A 20,779-nucleotide genomic window follows, 5' to 3' on the forward strand; every position below is an offset into this window, starting at 1 on the left:
ATCATTTGCTCAAGGTTTCACACACACACACACACACACACACACACACACACACACACAGACACAGACACACATACACACGCTTGTCTCAGTTTTTTAGGGTTGCTTGTGTCTGTTTGTAGATACCAGTGTCAACAGCTGTACTGATCTTGATGGACGGTGTGTGGACAGAGTGAAAGTAAAAATACCTACCTTTATTGAGCACTTCAAAATGCAGTTTCAGGAAGGAGGGTGTATTACCCTCATCTTTATTGTGCATGTAAGGAAGTAGAAGTTTGTGGAGCTTACGTAACTGACTATATCCCAAGGAGATGCAGCATCTACCCAGTAAAGTCCAAGTTTGAACCCAGGCCCTCCAAATTTAAAGCACATGTCCTTGAGCACTGTGTTTTACCACCTACTGCTAAATCAGACATCTAGCCTAATAACTCTGCTTTCACAAGTCTCTCATTCCATTCCCTCAGCATTCCTGCCAGATGTTACCGTATAAGAAGTCATCTCTTATAGTTTAAGGATCACACAGCAAGACTCTCACAGATGAACAGCTGGAATCTAGGCTTTTTTCCACAGCCAAAGTGGGTTTGTGTTTCTTTACACCACATTGGGATTTCTGATAGTTATCTTAGAATTATGTTGCAGCTCTCCAAATAAAAAACTACTTTCTATCATACTTATTTGTATGTGTGAAGCCCTACATCAACCTGAGGATAGAAAATATGACTTGATTATTTTTTTTAGTTCCTGTGCTCAAACAATGTTGATTGAAGAATTTGTGAATAAATAAAAACAAGTGTCATCATAGTCACTTGAATATTTTATTTCTAGACATCTTTAAGAGTTTAACTACTAATATTGGAGTGAAAGGAGACAGAATAGTTTGATTATATCTTTACTTTTTTTCTATTGCTTTTCAAAACAGTAAACTTAGTTCCACATGCACACTAAGTATAATAATTTTTTGCATGCGCAAGAAAATGCGATTACAAATATCCTTTGATGGGGATTAGTAATCATTTGTACCTCTTGTATGCAAAATGAATGAAGGTACAGTACTATTAAAAAACCTATGGATTGGGGCTTTCATTAAGCAAATTAATTCTTCAGCTCTGTTAGCCTCCCCCACACCCCAGTTCTTCAGCTTCTGTGAATAAGGCAGTGACCTGGGAGTTCTTGAGCCCATTCCTCTGAAGGGTCTTGCCAACTCTGCATTGTCCAGTTGGATTTGCAGTCAGATGTCTGATGCTGGCAGGCACTGGCAGGCAGTCAGTTCTTTTCCTGTAAGTTGGGCACAAAAACATCGGCAAGGGAGCAGCCTCCTTTGTGACAGCTGCTCTGAGAGAATGCAGCAAGGAAGGAGCAGCCAGAAATTCCTCTTAGCTCGGGGGAGGAGTTCAGTTTGTTAAGTATTGTCATTTGCTGAGAGAAGGTGTGTGCTCAAGAAGGAGTTGTAACCTGGAGGAGTATTAACTCTTTCAGTCAGTCTGGGTGCGGCTGTGGCTCTGTGAGTTTGTCCTGGAACTGTCTGCTCAGGAGGGTCAGGCAGGAAGAGTGGACCAACGTTTTCATGGGGGACCACTTTGAGAAGGGCCAACATGCTTTGCTCAATGAAGGAGAAGAGAATGAGATGGTAAGATTCTAGCTACATTCCCTTCTTCCCATTCCCTTTTCCTAGAAAACACACACACACACTCACACACTTCTCTGCACTTGGATTCTGGGATTACATGAAATGGTAATGTCCAAGAAACGTCTCTGTCTCATAAATGTAACTTCTGACAGCGGAAATTCGCTAGAATGAAAATATTATATTCATTTTATCAAGATTGTTTTCCTATAAAGTAAAACAGAAAGAGAGAGAAGCCACTTGATAATTCGTTTCTGAGCCTCATCAGTATAGCAAGTTCTGTTCAAAACTTCTAGTAATTTCAGCAATCCCTGCGGGAGCAGGGTGTTCGCTGATAGGAAGGAGAATATCAATAGAGGCGCAGCTGCAAGGCTGGGTCTTTGACCTTCTTCTCATCTCACGTATCTTGTTAGCCAAGACTGTTGGATAGGGAAAACACATAAAATATTAACAATTATCAGCCTACACACATTTCTTTTTTACTTCTAGAACTTTACTGGTAGTGCCTTAGTTATAAGGGTTGGTTGCAGAAGACTTTCTATATTTCATTATCTCTTTTATTTTAGATGTGTTCTCATCTTGGGAACTATAGGAAAATCAAAGATGACTATGCTTTTGCTGAATTTAAAGTGGTATTTCTCAATTACAATGTAATCAAGAGAGAGTCAGAGATGTGTACTTGTGTTTAATAAGGTCTTTCTGCTAATTGTGTAAGCATAGTCTTTTATGTCAGTAATGATATAATTAAAATGTTAAAATGTGATGTTCTCATTCTATAATAGCATTTTATCTTCCTGGAATTAATATATAAATAACAAACCAGAAAGATATTTACTTACAATGTTTTCTTAGTTAATTGCTTGAGTCCTGACTATTAAATTCTTTGTTCTAAAACTGGTCTTTCAAGTCTAATCTGCTTACCTGTTCCTATAGCAACAACATTTTTGGAACTTCAAGAGTAGATCCCTTCTATCAAAGCTGAAAAATTATAAAAAAGAAAAGGCACCATAATTCAGATGGTTTAATTAACTATATCCTTACTCCTTTCAGATGACTACCAAGAGGCAATTGCCTTGAAGGCCCTACACAAATGCTATCGGAAATGACTTTCTGGTTCCATGATGGATATCATTCTTATTTCTTCAAAATGTTCTCTTGAGTTAGAAATCTATTCCATTACTCTAGATATTAAGTTGAATGTTTTAATCTCATCTTTGGACACTCTCTCCAGAAGGCAGGGTTTTTTTCTCTTATAATGTTATGCATCCTCCTCTCTCTTTTACAAAAATACCCATTCTTTTCCTGTATACTTATTTCTTCTACAATTTGTCTTTGAAGCGTCATTATGAGTCATCTGTATTTCAGAAGACATCTGTAGGTCTAGAGAAACTACTACCTCTTCAGCCTAACAAATTGCTCCCAGCGAGGCAGTTTTGTTAATAGTTCATCTTCATAACAGCACCACCAAAGGCGTCAGGGTGTCAGCCTACTTTTGTATGCAGCTGCAAGCCCGCGTGGAGGGCCTTTGCTGTGGAAGGGACACTCTGTTTTCTGATGAAGAGTTACTTGGCCAGTAGTTCCAGCAGAGGTGCAGCATTAGTATGCATTCTTTGCTCCCCATCCTGTTCCGCCTGCAGAAACCTGGCTACCTGCCTGGTGCTGCGCCTGACACCATGTCCCCTTTCTGCTCAGTCCTCCATCCCTCACCCACAATAGTAAATTCAATAAGTATCAAGATATCTTACGTAATTCCACACATTTTTATGGTGAGTTTTAATGTACAAAGCTTTTTTTTTTGGTCATTAGCTAAGTTAGTTTTCACCATGGCCCTGTAAGGTAGGTGCTATGACTTCCATTTTAAAAATGAGAAAACTGATACACTCACAATTTGTTTAAGTTTGTATCAGACAATAAGTCTAAGAGCTGGGCACTACATAGATTAGTTAGAATTGGTAGCTCTGTGTCTTTGGATCAAAACATAGTCCAGAACATAGTCCTCTTCCTGAAGACCTTGTATGGAATCCATTTCCTCCCTTGATAAAACAAGACTAAGGAAAACATCAGATTGCCTTAGACTCCCTCCCCAGGATCTGTTTTGTTGTGTATAATTTGTATTTCCTGAATAAGTCTGTCTCCTCCGACTTGTAGGTTAATCCTTTTCAGGAAACCAAGATTTACTAGAAATGTGTCATACCAAAGTGTTTATAGTTTCTTTCTTTATAAACATTCTGAGTTTGGAAATTTGCAGAAGTAAATCTTCTGATGATAGAAATGACTTATAATTTCAACAAAAACCAGACTTCTGGAGTTTAGCACTTGGAACAGGAATATTCTCAGGCTGAACGATGGCTGAGGCTATCTTCCATTGTAGCATAAAAGAACCAGGAACTAAAGAGCAACTCTAGCTGACCTGAAAGTAATATTGTTAAGTAAAAGTGAGACAAGTACCAAAGGAAGAAAGAATTTGTTTGAAGGACAATTAACAGTAGAAGAGAAAATGACCTGCATTAAAGGTTCACCAAAATGCTGCTTCTGAAAGGCCTCCAATAGGAGAGGCCCAGAGAGCACTGTGACAGGCTGGAGGCCTGGCTCTCACTGGCCTTGGGAAAGCCACTTGTCTGCTGTAGCCCTGTTTTTTTTTTTTTTTTTTTTTTTTTTCCTTTTCTTTTTTTGGAGGCACTGGAGTTTGAACTCAGGTCCTCACACTTGATTGGCAGGTGCTCTTACCTCTTGAGTCACTCTGCCAGCAACCTCTGTTTTCTTATCTGTGAAACTGGAGTGGTATTTCTTACCTTACCTGTATCACAGGGCTCTTTGGAGGATCAGGTGAAAACATCTGTTCAGAAGTGAGAAAATTAACAATTTTGGATACTTGTGAGCTGTTACTGTCTAAATGAAGGTAGGGGGAGTTAGGACCTCACAATCAGTGAAATGAATACTACCCCACAAATGAAGTTGTTTCTTCTCATTAAATAATGACAAAAGGAACATATATTTTTGTTCTTTATCAAGGCCATTTGTAAATGGAGAGGTGCTGAGTTACTTTGTACCTGTCATGTAGTAGTGTTCATTTTGGGAAAACGCTCATACTGGGACTAAGTTTCTTCATTTGTAAAGTGAGAGTATTACAGTGCCTAGAGCTCACATCCTATTGAATTCTGATGTCACATATTTCTGTTTTGAAAGACCTTAGAAAGATTAGTGTTCATTTCTTCCTACCACAACTGAACAAACATTTAATTGATATAAGCATTGCTCACACTAATGAAATAACCTTTCTGGAGAGGTATTTTTTTCCAGTGAGACTTGTCTTAAAAATAATGTCCCCTGATCTTTTTCTTTCCTAGATTTTATAAAATAAGGGAGAAAACACTTGGTTTTTTTCTGATTATAAAGTTGACATGTGTTTATTATAAAAAATATTGAAATGACAAATGAGGGTCTAAAGAATTAAGTAAACATGAGTCATGAATTTACACCTGGCGTGACCAGTATTATCATGCTGGTGACTTCTTCCAGATTAACAAAAATGTATTTACAAAACTCAACACATTCTAATATTTGTACTAAACTTTAATATACTCTTAAAATTTTCTCTATTGTGTCTGTATTGTGGAAATACTATGTAATGATGTATAAAGGCACATACCAGCTCCTTATTCAGTCACATCACATTAGTACCTTGAAATGAATAATGTTGGTAGTATTTATGCCACAGAAATCTGTAAATACTACAACAAGACTTCCATCCAGCCACACTTGAAGGGCAGTTGTTAAGTATTTATCAGAACACCATTGAATATACTATTTCTTCATTGCTTCCTCCCCCCATACATTCCCAAATGCAATTTGGATATGATCTATTTGTTTGCACCACAAATCATGGCAAAACAAAAAGAAAATCAATCACAGTCTGTTTTTAAGAAATGTACACACACCCTCACAAGTAAGCATTTTAAACAAAGAATGGAATCATTCATCTGTACTCTTTTTGAAAGCTGGCCCATTGCAACAGCTAAAAGTATATTCTGAATATATTTTCTTTTAAATTTTTATAGAGCCACACTGTCATTTCAATGTTTAATTTGTGTTTGGATGAATTGTGCTGTATAAAATCTTCCATGTTGCACACATGTTATTCCTAGTTTTGTATTGGCTGTGATAGACAACTTTGTATGTGTGTTTTCAGATTATTTCCATAGAATGAAGGCCCAGAAACAGCACTGCTACTTTACAGGGGATATACATTTTTTTTTCAACAAAGATTTATTGGCATACATTAAATTGTACATAGCAAGGGCTTTCATCATGGCATTCCATATGTACATATAATGTACTTTTTTTTCTTTATTCATTTATTCACATGTGCATACATTGTTTGGGCCACTTCTCCCCCTTGCCTCCCACCCCCTCCCTCTTCCCTCTACCCCCCTCACTTTTAGGCAGAACCTGTTCTGCCCTCTTCTCCAGTTTTGTTGAAGAGTACACATAGCAATAATAAGAAAGACAAAGTGTTTTTGCTAGTTGAGATAAGGGTAGCTGTACAGAGAGATTCCTAGCATTGCTTCCATTCACAAGTGTATTACAAACCGAACTGATTCATCTCTACCTGCCCTCTTCACTACTTCCTGTCTCCTTCCCATATTGACCTCTGTTGTTTTAAGGTTACTGTATTAGCTCCTCTGCAGTGGGCACATCAAACACTTTCAAGTTTTAGGTTTCTTACCTTTCCTTTCCCCATTCCTCCTGTATGTGTCCTCCCATTAGCATGTGACCCAAATCTAATAATATTACTGCATTTGTTTTAGATCTAAAGTTCGCATATGAGGGAGAACATATGACCTTTGGTTTTCTGAGCCTGGCTAACTTCACTTAAGATGATGTTCTCCAGTTCCATCCATTTACTTGTGAATGATAAGATTTCATTCTTCTTCATGGTTGAGTAAAATTCCATTGTGTATAGATACCACATTTTCTTAATCCATTCGTCAGTGGTGGGACATCTTGGCTATTTCCATAACTTGGCTATTGTGAATAGTGCTGCAATAAACATGGGTGTGTAGGTGCCTCTGGAGTAACCTGTGTCGCATTCCTTTGGGTATATCCCTCAGAGTGGGATTGCTGGATCATATGGCAGATCTATGTTTAGTTTTTTAAGACGCCTCCATATTGTTTTCCAGAGTAGGTTGTACTAGCTTGCAGTCCCACCAACAGTGTATGAAGGTTCCTTTTTCCCCACATCCCCGCCAACATTTGTTGCTGGTGGTGTTTTTGATGATAGCTATTCTAACAGGGCAGGGGATATACATTTTAACTGTTGGCTGATATATAGTGCTTAATTGCTCTCCAAAAGTTTGTGGTTGTAACAAGTTATAATCTGAGCAGCAATCCCTTTTTTGATAATACTTAATTTATCCTGTACACTTGCTAGCATTGGACATAATCAATCTTTTAAATTTTGGTTCATTTACTATGTGAAAATTATATTTTATAGCTGTATTATTTTTGCATTTTCTCAGCTTGAGTTTAAACACAGTTTTATATATTTTTGGCAACTAGAATATCTTAATTGTATTACTGATATATCAACTAATAGTATGTTAAATATTTAACAATTGCATGTTTTAAAATAACAGAATGTGATAGATTTAATTTTGTTGTACGTGATGTACCATTTTATTGTACCATCCACTGCAAGCAAGTGGATGACATCCAAATATGATATTCTTACTGCATTTTAACATGTATGGAGAAAGAAAAATTAACTTCTGAGGAAGCAGTATGTTCAGTGGTGTGCTGATAAATATTTAACACAGTATGTGAAGTACTGGGCAATTAAAAGCTAGTGAATATAGGGAAGCAAAAGACTCTTCTTGAACTTGCAGGTTTTTTTTTTTTTTTTTTTTTTTGAGAACCTAGCAAGAAGTTAGTGCTGCATGGGCATGTCATGATACAGCCGCAGGTGGTGTGTGGTCTTGGCCACACTAGACGTCCCATTGTGTCATCCGCATGAACTAGGGACACCAATTATTTGACCCACTTTGGTAGCTGATGTTTGCTTTTTCTTCTCTAACTTTCTGCCTGGGAGCAGAAGCACCTCCCCCACTCAGTGGCCATTCGTTTATTATGCTCCATGAGCACCTCTGAGGTGGCTGCCAGTGTCAAGCAGTGAAACCACAGATCTCATAGTGGACGGATTGTGTTCAGGCTGAGACACTTTGTCAGCTGAAATGTCCAGGAAGCTGGGCCACTGGCCAAGTCTGATGTCTTTATTCTTGATTCATTGCTGCAGAACTCCCATGAAGTCAACTCATTTTTGATATAAACTCTAGAGGAGTGAGACTTAATTGCTTCTGGAGAGCAGGGACCCTGCTTTATTCACCTTTCCATGGCCTCACCCTTCCCTTTCCCGCCACCCTCCAAATTAAGTTCAGTACCTGGCACAAACAACGTGGTGTTTGACAGTGTAGTTGCAAGGTTCATTAACCTGCATTTTATATTCTGAGAAGAACAGGAGGCAGAAGGGCTCAAATGGAGAACTGGTTTGAATAATTTAAAGACAAAGCTAGAAAATCTTATGCTATTTATTTGGAATGGTCAATAATCCCATGAATCTGTCAGTTGGCTTCTCTCTCTCCTATGCATAAACAGCTTTTTCTTCAGAGTTAATTAGCCATGGTGCACTATTTTTCAATGAGATACTTTATTCTATCCTTTCATCCATTCATGTATGAACTCAACAAATATTTAAGAAACCTCTAGTCTGTGCCAAGAGTCCTCTGGGTTAACTAAGGAGAATTTTGAGTGAATAACAAACAGCTTCTGTTTTCAAGGAGCTCACAGTTGAGTGGGCAAGGCCAAGTACATAATTTGTGGGGCCTGGCACAAAGTGAAAATGAGATGACCATTGTTGAATAATTATTAAGAATTTCAAGATGTTGATAACAGTGCTTTAAACCAAGTGTAGGGTCCTCCTGAAAGCAGGACTCTGTATAACTGCACAGGTCATGTATCATGAAGCTGTACCTGCAAATCATGGAGTCAAGGGTCCAAAAAAATGAACATGTGATATAACAGGTGTCATTGTGAGGGTCATGCATACAGAGCTGTGGGAACACGGAAGAAAGAGCAATTCAGTGAAAGTAGACTTTAAGAGAAAGATGGAATTCAGTTTCCTCAGAGGGTAGATAAGATTGTGTAGGACTTTGTAAGACATCCTAATGAGTGTACATTTTATCCTTTCTAATGATTTCCAAACATTGTTCACGAAATAACTAAATTAGAACCAAGTTGGATAATGTGAAAAAACAGATTCTGAGACCCCATTCTAAGCCTACTGAATTAGAATCGTTGATGATGATGCAAGACTTAATCAGAAAGGCTGGGATGTCAAACTGGCTGACACAATTGGAAGCCACTGGAATGTTTAAAATAAACAGTGATATGGTAGCCTTTTTAAAGGATGGGGTGAGGAAGACTGGTTAGAAGGAGAGAGATCAGTGAGGAAGTGTTTGGTATGGCCCAGGTGAGAGGAGCAGGGCTGAACTACAGTCTTGAAAGGGAGGATGATGAGTAGGGAAAGGATCTGAGCGATATTTAGATGTTAGAACCAAGTTACTTCATAATCCATAGTCTGTCAGATCAGAAAGAAGGGTGAGCAAGATGAATAGTTATGAAGGATGTCTCTAAGGCTCCTAGCTTGTTCAACAGGGGAGGATTTAATGGCAGCTAATCCACAGGGAAATGAGAAGTAATCTGGGAGAGGGGTGGCATTACAACACCATATGCTATTGATACTGATACAAATGATACTGATTGTACCGATACGACTGCGTCATAAAGTACATAGTACTTTACACATAGTAATGTACTAATCCTTTCAGAAACTCTGTACAAGAAATTATCATCTCTCTTTTGTAAATAAGGAGACTGAGGCATGGAACTGTTAAGTGACATGCCCAGGTTCATTTGGCTAAGTGAATGCCAACTATGGCTTACATCCTTGTGTTAAACAGTGGCTTACTGTCTCATGGTATGACAAAATCCTGGATGTGTTATTTTATTTGTCAATGTGGAAAAAAAGAGCAGGGTGCATTGAAGGAACACACGAGGAAGTTGGAGATGAGTTTTGTGGTAGTGGCTCAGCTGTTATTTATTCTTATAACCTTAAAGCAAATCATGGTCCATACCAGTCTACTTCACCTTACTTACAAAGTATAAATAATAATACCTTACTGGTTTGAACCAGGGCTCAACAGAGATGCTTTCTTGAGGTCCTTTCAAATACACACAGATACACACACACACACACGCACACACACACACAAGTTAAATTCTAAACAAGTACATAAAATCATTGTGCAACATCTTAAGAAACTTAAGTGACGCTGCTGATTCTTTCAATGTGCTGTAAGTTTTTTGAATCCAAGAAAGGGAAAACATATCTGAATATATCCTGTTAGGTAGGAGCTAGAAATTTATGGAAGTTGCAGTGTGAATTACTCATGAATGAGGTAATGAAGAGTATTAATCAATGCTGAACCTTATAAGGTCTTCAGGTCCATAAAAGAAAGAGAGCAAACTGGGCAATGATGGCTGATGCCTGTAATCCTAGCTACCTGGGTGGGGAGGAGGAGGATGAGAATAGAATTGAGGTTCCAGGCTAGTGGGACTCCATGTCAATGGAAAAAATCTGGGCATGGTGATGTGTGCCTGTTATCCTAGGTACAGTAGGAAACACAAACTAGGAGGATCCCCATCCAGGTTTGCATGTGCAGAAAGCAAAACCCTGTCTCCAAAATAACCAGAGCAAAACTGGCTGGAGACGTGGCTCAAACAGTAGAGTGCCTGCCTAGCAAGTTGAAAGCCTTGAGTTCAAACCCCAGTACCACCATAAAAAAAGAAAAAGAAAAAATTAAAAATAAAAAAAAAAAACCAAAACCCAAAAAACTCCTGACAGAGTGCATTGACTTGTCCTTCTTGTTGGTTATTTGGTGATGTGTTTGGAAGAGATTCATTCCTTAGTTACAGTTTCCAGGCTTTGTGAAGATTATCCAGAGTAGAACGACTCACTAAGTGACTCAAAGCTTTATTCAAATCCCCATCAAACAAACCTTGGTAAGCTGCCTGAAATCATAGCCTGGGTAGAGTTGAAAGGCGGCTCAGGTCAGGGCCTCCTTAGCTCTCCACCCTGTGCCTAAGGCTACTCTTATGGCAATGAGCACAGCCATGCCCTGGTTGCCCCCTCAGAAAAAGAACAGAGAGGAGGCCCAAATGTCCTGCATGCTTTCCAGAGGAACGCTGTGTCCTTCAGACCGGGACATTCTCTGACTTCTGTGGGTGCACATATAAGGCCCTGACTGAGACTGTAATAACATTAGCATTTTTAGACTCTATTAGTCTTTTGAGAGACCTGTGCTGGAGGAATTTGAAACTCTGGTGCTCAAATCTCAGAATCAGTACACAGAAGATGATATTGTAGGAATAATCCATGTTTTGAGGCCAGTTCCAAAATAAAAGTATCCAAGAATTAAGTATGGGTAGATAGATTGAAAAAATATAAAAAGCCACTTACTTCTACCTGGAAAAATAGGGTTGATTTTTATGGAACAAATCTATTTCAGCTTTGCTGTCCTTCAACCTGGAAATGCCAAGTTTTCCTAAAGATCCTTCACTTTGGAATTTTAGCCAATTCTAAGAGAAGCCTTTTCACTTTCCATTTTCTCTAACCACCCAAATGTAGTCTGCTTGCTTGTTCTTCCCAGAATGTATCAAATTCTTTTTTTAGTGTATATTAATTGTTCAAAGGATTTTCATTATGATGTTTCCATACATGCATATGATGTACTTTGATAAATGTCACCCATTCAATTACTCTTTCATATTTCCAACCCTTTAGTTTTCAGTGGATTTTATTATGCCATTTTCATAATTTATAAAATACACTTTGATCATATTAATTCCCTATTGCCCTCACCTTTCTTTCTTCTCTCCTCTCCTCCCCTTCCCTTCTCTCCCCTCCTCCCCTTCCCTTCTCTCCCCTCCCTCCTCCTCCGCCTCCTCCTCCTTCTTCTTCTCTCTCTCTCTCTCTCTTTCTCTTTCAGATGGGGTTTTTCTCTGTTGCCCAAGGCAGCCTTAAATTCCTGGGAACAAGTGATCCTCCCACCTTGGCTTCCCAAGTGGCTAGGACTACAAGTATGTGCCACCACACGTGGCTGTGTACTTCTTTTTCTCTTCTCTCCTCTCTTTTCTTTTCTTCTCCTCTCCTCTCTTCTTTTCTCTTCTCTTTTCCCACTCCCCTTCTTTCCCTTCCCTTTCTTTTTCTTTCTATCTCTTTTTATTCTCCTCTACTCCCTAGTGGTAGGTAGCTTCTTGGACTGGATGCTCAGTCTAGGCTTTTAGTGGAGGAGAGAGGGTTCTCCACTGCAGATTTATAGTCTCAGGCAGTCCCTTAATGTCTGGGTTTCAGGGACTATGCTTTGTTAACATTCTTATTCATCTTCTCTGTGGCAGCCAAGTCTGTTTTGTTGGTGTGAGGTGGGGATTTCTAGTCCCTCCTCTAGCTATTACTTGGGCTTGACTTTAATGTAGAGTCTCAGGGTGGTAAGTGTTAAAGTGTTTTGCCTCTATCATTCTTCCCGCACCAGTGGATTTTCTCTGGGAGAGGGATTCCTCCTTAGAAGTAATTGAACTTTGTTAATTACTGCTCCATCCCATTAGCTTAAGTCAGTGAAGAGAAAGGTACAGAGAAGTGGGAGGGAATTTGAGCCTGCCTGCTGAAACCATTAGTCACCTTCTCCACACCTGTGCACCTAATGTGCCCTCTTTGTGTTGCCCTCCTCTTTTCCTGAATTTTTCTCATGAATACCAGGTGGTGCCTGTGGGGTTTCTTAATGAATATGAAATCTTTGGGTCTGAAAATTTCAGATATTATAAACTTTTGCTGTGGCACACATTTGGCTTTTATAAACTTGCTAAAATTTAGTTGATTTCTTCTTATACACCTGTATGACAGCCATTTTGTGCTCCTGTGATCTATGAAGGAGGAAATTATTATTTTACCCCGTCTCCTTTTGGAGGATTTGTCCTTCTTTGGCATTTGGTTTACTTGATTGACTTGAAACCTTATCTAGCTGATGGGATCAAGAAAACATATGACTTTGTGGGTTATCTCTTTGTTTTCTGGTGGTTAGGGTGAATGTGATGTTCTTTGCAGCTTTCTGCATTAGCAGCTAAAGTCCTTAATGAAGATGTTTGGAAATCAGATAAAACATGTGTTAATCATTATCCTGACCATTTGTGTCACACTAGCTATCAAAAGAATATATGAGGCTAGCATGGCAAGATGCTTACTCTAGGTGACTTCTGCATTCTTTTTCATGAGCCTCTTGGTCTTGGGTGTATAGCTGCTATACATTTCCACCAGGAATTTATGTTAAATTAAAACAACTTATTTAAAATAGCATGATGCCACACTTTGTTTTTGCCTAAACTGGAGTGTTTCAGCTACTAAACAGGTGAAAAACAGAGGCATGTTTTTTGATTCAGTGTATGAATTTTGTCTCTATTGTTCACTTGTATTTGATGGCTACATAAGTCAAATAACTAATTATCTGATTCTTACCTAAAATCATTATTAATTTCAGTTTTTTAACACCACCCTTTGGTTCAGGGTCAAATTTTCATTAAATTTATATCAGTTACAATACTTGTTGGTTGCAGGGGACTGAAAAACTCAACACAAATTGTCTTGGGCAAATAAAAATTAATTTGCTACCTCAATTGAAAAATCCAAGTACAGTACTATCTTTAGGCAAAGATTGATCCATGGGCAAAAAAAGGTACATTAATACTGGTTTTATTTCTATTTATTGGGTATACTTTCTACTATGCTGGTTTTATTTTCAAATTCCACATGGGCCCTCTGATAACTGTAGGATTACATATTCCCAGGTACCACTCCAGTGGAAAAAGGAACTTGCCTATATTTCAGTAGTCTTATCCAAATACTCACTCCTCCTCATGGGATCTGAGTGGAAGGGTTCTGCTTTTCATACCTGCTAGTTGACCTGGAGCACACCATACCTGTACCCATGTATCTACTCTTGGAGTGGGTCAGAGTCAACACTTCATGAAACACATCAGTTGAGAATAGTGAAGAACACACTTTGACAAAAAAAATGGAGATATGGGATACTGTCACCTGAAGTGAGAAAAGTGGGGTGGAGAAGTCCGACACCCTTCCAAATGGGCAAGTGAATAAACAGACTTCAATCCAGTAATCAATAAACAACAGGTGAACTGAGCTGAGCAAATACTATCTGAAATGGTCAGGTCCCCCAAGATGATTTTATTTGCCAGAGAAAATTAAATTATAGAGTTTTCCTTTGGTATATTAGATATCTATGAACAGGTGAAAGACTTTTCAAAAATATTTCTTCAATTTAAAAATTGAAATATGTAGAATATGGAAAATTAGAATGTAAAAGAATTACAATGATGTAATCACCCAAGGAGAATACATTAGTACTTTGTTGGAAGCATCCATCTTCCAGACTTTTTGTTGTTGTTTGTGCCAACTTTTTTTCTACTAAAGTTGAAATCATACCACATAATTTTATGTTGTTCCTATTCATCTGCTATCATTGCATACATATTCTTTCCGTGTTATTAAATATGTATTTTAATGGCTATATAATAGAATTCAGTAATTACTCTATTTTTTTTAGGTTTTTATTTTATTTTTTATTTTTTCTTATATTCATATGTGCATACAATATTTGGGTCATTTCTCCCTCCTTTCCCCTGCCCCCTCCCTTACCCCACTCTTTTGTTATATACATAGATGCCTTTCTGTTTATCACTTGAGTAATATTGCAGTGACCTTCTGTGGATATAAATCTTGTTTGTGTTTTATATAAGCTTTATTTATTTTAACAGAGAGTCTTTTTTAATCACTTAATACCAAACCCTTTCAAGGGTCTGCACATTTGTAGGGCTAGGTCAGCTTTTAATTCCCCTTTCAAGAGTAGAGGTCTAGACTAAGGCAGAGCTCATCTCTTCATTCACGGCTTAACTGCCACAAAGGAATGGGGTTTTTGATGCTCAGAAAGGCCATATATGCTATTCACCATCCCACAGAAGTGTGAAGCGGGTTTGTGGATAGGAAACTGTGAAGTTTCTCCTTGTTTAAAGATTTTTTTCCAAGCAAAAATATGTTCATATAAAGGATCCATCCTGATATCAGTAGAACACATTACAGGGGTGAACAGGATTCTAGCAACCAACTGGGTGCCTTCAGATTTCATTTCAGAAGTTTCCTATGTGGCTTTCCTCTGCTGTTCCTACCCTAGGAGGAATAAACAAAAGTTACAACTTCTATTATCTTGGTATCAAATTCTATCCCCTGTGGTTCCAGCATCAATATTTGTTCTTCAATAAAGGCTTTCAAACTTATGGGAAGAAAAGCCTAATCATTTTCTTTCTGAAATTTTACACAAGGTCTCAATGCAGGAGAAAATTTAATTGTGAATGCTAATCACATTAAAACAACTGCTTACACAGTATACATGTATAAATGAATTGGCCAATTGAAAATAGCAAAAAATATGTATATGGCATCTTTCATATCCCCAAAGGATATATTTTTCTAGTCAATATTTAGTGGCTTATTGATCAACTATTCACTCCTATATCACCAATGCTTAAAAATATGCCTGACAATGTGGCTTCAGTGCCTCATGCCTGTAATCCTACCTATTTGGGAGGCTGATTAGGAGGGTTGCTATTTGAAGCCAGCCTGGGCAAATAGTTTGCAAGACCCCATCTCCAAAATAACCAGAGCAAGATGGACTGGAGGAGTGGCTTGAGTGTGGTAAAGGGCCTGCTTTGCCAGTGGGAAGCCTTAAGTTCAAACCCCAGTACTACAAAAAATAGGCCTGACAATAGTAAGCACACAATATATATATTTGAAATAAATGATGAATGCTAGGTGAATTTATGAAATATCAAATAAATCCAAAGGTAAATAAGAAAGAATTAGTATCTAGAGGAACAGGTGAATGATTTATTGTACTTCATCTGTTTCATAAATTATAGAGTTTCAGGCTAGAAGACTTTTCAAAGGTTGTATGACATTTTCCTGTCCCTTACTTTCCCCATTCAACTGTTACTTAAATACCCTCAGAGAAGGAAATTTACCATAAAGCAAACCATTTTTTTCTAAGACAGTGCTGACTATTAAAAGCTCTTCCTTGTGTTGAACTGAAATATGGTTCCATTAATTTCAGTTCATTAGTCCAACTTCTTTTGCCTTCTGGGTCACCCATCAAAAATCAGTTTCTGTCTTCCTCATTTCTACAACTCATGTATTTAAAAGTTGTTCTCATACATTTCCTGTTGCCATGCTTCCAGGTATCTCTTCTTCCATCTAAACACACTCAAGGGCTGGTAGAGTGGCTCAAGTGGTAGAGCACCCACCTAGCAAGCATGAGGCTTTGAGGTCAAACCCCAGTACCAAAAGAAAGTGTGTTCCTTTACTAATAAGCTTCACTATCATTTGGGCTAGAGAAGTGGCTCAAGTGATAAAGCACCTGCCTAGCAAGTGTTGAGCCCTGAGTTCAAATCTAACTACTACCAAAAAATGTGAGATAAACACACTCAGTTTCTTCAGCAGCTCTTTATGTGGTACAGTTCTTTGACATCTGCCTCAGAAAGTCTTAGAGAAAATCTCTGTGATGGTTTAAAGAAGCCATCCTCTCTTAGTGGTGTTCTCCCTTTAAAATCTACAGGGATTCTGGGCCAAAGGGGCCTGGAAGCCTGGAAAAATGAGGTGGGGGCATAGCCTCATATTGTTACTAAGATCCTTGTAGACAAAGTCCATAGAGTAATGCTACCTAGCTGTTACATTAGTATGATTCCTGAGTACTACTACTAATAGTTAATATTTCTTGAGTACTTACTAGGTCCTATGCATGTGGTTAAACATTTTCATGTGATGCTTAATTTTAAATTCTCATTAACTCTGTTAGGAAAGAATAAATGTTTCTGTTTTTCTCAATGGCTAATGTCTGCAAATCATGGTCTGTGAATTCAGTATGATCCCCAATTGTTTTTCTAAACAAAGTTTTACTGGAAAACTTCCACTCTCATTTATTTACACATTGTTTCTGTTTTATAAAAGAGCTGAGTAGTTGTTAAAGAGACTGTAGGGCCTACAAGGCTGAAAATATTTTCTATATGGTACTTTGTAGAAAGTTTGTTGATCCCTGTTCTTTTTTTTTTCTGATCTCAATCTATTATTATTAATCTTTCCTTTATTGTCATAGTAAAATACTGGTTAAGATTGTCCAAGTGTTTTCATACTCCAGTACTAATTTAACAGAGTGCTAGAAGATCTGGACTGGGTGGTGTGGAAGGATTTGCACGGGATGTCAGAGAGAACAGTAGATAGGGACAAGCAGCTATGGCCCTGTTTTGAAGTCTGAGGTCTTTTTAATATGGATTATTCCATTAACCACTCATTTTGTGTGAGGAACTCCCCTTGACTGCCCTATTTTTCCTGTCCTTAAATAGATAAAAACCTGTAAGATCTGTCTGGTTTCGTCCTTCATTTGGAAGTTGCTCGGAAGTTTCACGTGCTGGGAATAATGCTGCCATTTTATGAGCCAACAGCTCCTCAAATCCCCCAAAGCATGGGAGTTCAGATACAGATAATCACTCAGAGATGACCTAGGCGCACTTGTTTTTCTTCTCTTGTTTTGTTTTTGTTCATTGGAAAGATGCTTAGAGATTCATATGCAGTTGTAAGAACTAATACAGGGATTTCCTGTGTACCTTTTCTCCCAAATACCCCCACTGATGCTATTTGATACCATTTTGCAAAACTATAGTTCAATAGCACAATGACGATAGTGATATTGATGCAGGCAACATACAGAACATTTCCATCACCACAAGGCTCCTTCTTTTTACATTTACAAAGCTACATTTACTTCTTACCTGTATCCCTTCCTTAAGCCATGGCAATGAGTAATGCACTCTCTACTTCTGTAATTTTGTCATTTCAGTGTTGTTATATAAATATATAGAGTATATATCCTTTGGAATGGGCTTTGTAAAATCAACTTCTCTAGAGGTGGATACAGTGGATGTGTGTATCAAGTTTATTCCTTGTGTATAAAGTTTATTCCTTTTATTGTTAAGTAATATTTTACTGTGCCATGGTTTATTTAACCATTCAGTTACTGCAGGACATCTAACTGTTACCAGGTATGGTTTGTAGACATTTTCTCCTAATTTGTAGTTTTTCCCTTCTACTTCTCTACAAGCTCTTTCATAGGACAAAAGTTTTTAAAATTTTGATGAAATTCAATATATCAATTTTTCCTATTATGGATAGTGCTTTTGTTACCTTTTGAGTCTAAAAACTCTGTCTAGCTCAGGTTCTGATTTTCTCCAATTGTTTTTCTTAAGGTTTTATATTTAAGTATGTGATCCTTATGAGGTATGTGAGACTTAGGTAGAGGTAGGTTGTTTTTTTTCCTTTGTTTATTTGTTTTGGCTTATGGATGCCCAATTGCTTGAGCACCAGTTGCTCAAGCAATTTTCTTCATTGAATTGCTTTTGATGTTTTCTGGAAGACATTGGACAGAAATGATGTTAGTTCTTTAAATGTTTGGCAGAATTCTTTAGAGAGACTATCTAGTGATTTTCCTTGTTGGAATTATAAAGATATGAATTTAATTTTTAATACTAAGAGGGCTATTCAAGTTACCTGTTTTATATTGAATGAGTTATTGTAATTTTTGTTTCTCATGGAATTGGTTCATTTTATCTAAATTGTCAAATTTGTTTGTATAGAATTGCTGCTGGTACTCTCTCATTTCTTTTGATAGTTTCATTCCTGATATTGAAACTTTTTTTTTTCTTTCATCTTGCTAGGGGAGTGTCAATTTTAGTGATTCTTTAAAAAGATATAGTTCTTTGTTTTATTGATTTTCAATTATTTTTCTGTCTATAATTTCATTGATTTCTAATTATTTCTTCCTCCTCCTCTTCCCCCTTCTTCCCTTCCCCAGCCCCCTTCTTTCTTCTACTTCTGCAGTACTGGGATTTGAAATCAGGGTCTCATGCTTGCTAAGCAGCCACTCTGCCAGCCCTGCTTTTTCTTGCCTGGAACTAGACTGCTTTTCTTTTTCTTTCTTGAGGTAGGAACTTGGACTATTGTGTTAGGCAGTCCATCTTTCCTAATATATGAAGTTATTGATATAGCTTTCAGTTTCAGCATGCTTGAGCCATACCCCACAAATGTTATACTGTGCTTTTATTTGCTTTCAGTTCAATGTAATTCTAAATTTTTTTCTTGAGACTCCTTCTTTGACTCATGAATTATTTAGAAATGTGTTGTTTAGGTTCCAAGGTTTGGAGAATTCTCCCTCTATTCTGTTACTGATTTCCAGTTTTATTTTGTTATGACTAAAGGGAACAGTATGGTTTCAGTTCTTTTAAATTTGTTGAGGTTTGCTGTTATAGCCATGATGTATGGTTTATCTTGGTATCAATCCACGAGCACTCGAAAAGAATGTGTGTTCTGGGTGCTGGAGGAGTGGCTTAAGCAGTAGAGCCCCTGCTTCAAAGCATGAAAAAAACAAAACAAAACAAAACAAAATGTGTTTTCTGCTACTGTTGGATCAAGTGTTCTATGAACAACAATTTGATACTACTGTTGGTGATGTTCTTGAGTTTTCTATGTTCATGCTTATTTTTACGTAGATATTTTAAAAGTTATTGAGAAAGAGGTATTAAAGTCTTCAATTATAATTGTGGATTTGTTCATTTCTCTTTTTAGTTTTATTTGCTTTTGTTTTACATATTTTAAAGCTCTTTTTGGTACATACACATTTAGGATTACAATGTCTTCCTGGTGAGCTGGTCCTTCTATTATTGTATCATGTTCCTCTCTGTTTATGGTATTTTTCTTTGTTCTGAAGTCTATTTATCTGATACTATAGCCACTCTTGCCGTCTTCATTTGACCAATGTTTATCTGATACATGTTTTTACATCTATGAATTTTAATCTGCATATACTGTTACATTTGACCACATATAATTGGGTTGTACATTTTAATGTACACTGATAGTCTGTGTAATTTAATTAATGTATTTAGGTTATTTCTATTTAATGTAATTATAAATATGTTAGTATTTATGTCTGCCATTTTCTTTTTGTTTCCTCTATTTTATTGGTTCTCTCTGTTTTGTTTTCCTGCATTCCTACTGGTTACTTGAACAACTCTTAGAATTCCATTTTGACTTATGGATAGTGTTTTGAGTGTATCTCTATATTGCTATTTTAGTGGTTGCTCTAAATATTATATTGTATACACATAATCTACAGTTTATCGGCATTATTGCTTTATTAGACTTAGTTGAGAAAACTTAATCTTTTCATCCTTTTACTCTCTCTTTAAAAATTGTCTTGCGTATTCTAACTACATTTAGAATAGCACATCAGCAATCACATTATATATTATAATTGTTACATTTTGCTGTGACCATCAAATATAATTCAGAAAATACAAGAGGAGATGAAAGTGTACTGCATTTACCTTTAATTTTGTTTTTTATGTTTTCTCTTTCTTCCTGATAGTACAAGGCTCCTTCTCTTATTGTTCCAATAATTTAACCATTCATTTAGGGTTATGTGCTGGCAACAAATTCTCGTAGTTTTCTTCATATGAGAATGTATTGATTTTCCTTTCATTTTTGAGGGATATTTTCATTGGATATAGTATTTCCATTGGCAGTTACTTTTTTTCAACCTTTAAAACAATATATATATATATATATATATATATATATAATATGTATACTTTTTTTTGGCGGAGCTGAGGTTTGAACTCAGGGCCTTGTGCTTACTAGACAGGCACTCTACCACTTGAGCCATACCCTTTTTGCTCTGGTTATTTTTGCAGAAGAGTTTTTCTTTTTGCCCACACTGGCTTGGGACACAATCTTCCTATTTTATGCTTCTCCCCACATTTGGAATGATAGATGTGTGCCCCGGTACTCAGCTATTAGTTGAGATGGGGACTTAAGAATTTTTTGCTCAGGCTAGCCTCAAATTGCAATCCTCCTGATCTCAGCCTTCCAAG

At 37.3% G+C, this 20,779-nt stretch overlaps 1 protein-coding gene across 10 annotated transcripts in view; it reads left to right on the forward strand.

The window, feature by feature from the left end:
* Positions 1–1,285: 1,285 nt before the first annotated feature.
* The window catches only part of Atp13a4 (ATPase 13A4), a 118,553-nt gene continuing 99,059 nt past the window's right edge, over positions 1,286–20,779 (forward strand). For 4 of the 10 annotated variants that reach the window (XM_074073504.1, XM_074073506.1, XM_074073508.1 and 1 more), the window contains exon 1: positions 1,288–1,627. In XM_074073504.1, the coding sequence (XP_073929605.1) occupies positions 1,565–1,627 (63 nt within the window). In that variant the 5' untranslated portion in view covers positions 1,288–1,564. Of the gene's footprint in view, positions 1,628–20,779 lie in introns of all 10 variants that reach the window. The other 6 variants (XM_074073500.1, XM_074073501.1, XM_074073502.1 and 3 more) reach the window with 4 other exon arrangements.

Source organism: Castor canadensis, chromosome 5 (genome assembly GCF_047511655.1).
Source record: "Castor canadensis chromosome 5, mCasCan1.hap1v2, whole genome shotgun sequence".
NCBI lineage: Eukaryota > Metazoa > Chordata > Mammalia > Rodentia > Castoridae > Castor > Castor canadensis.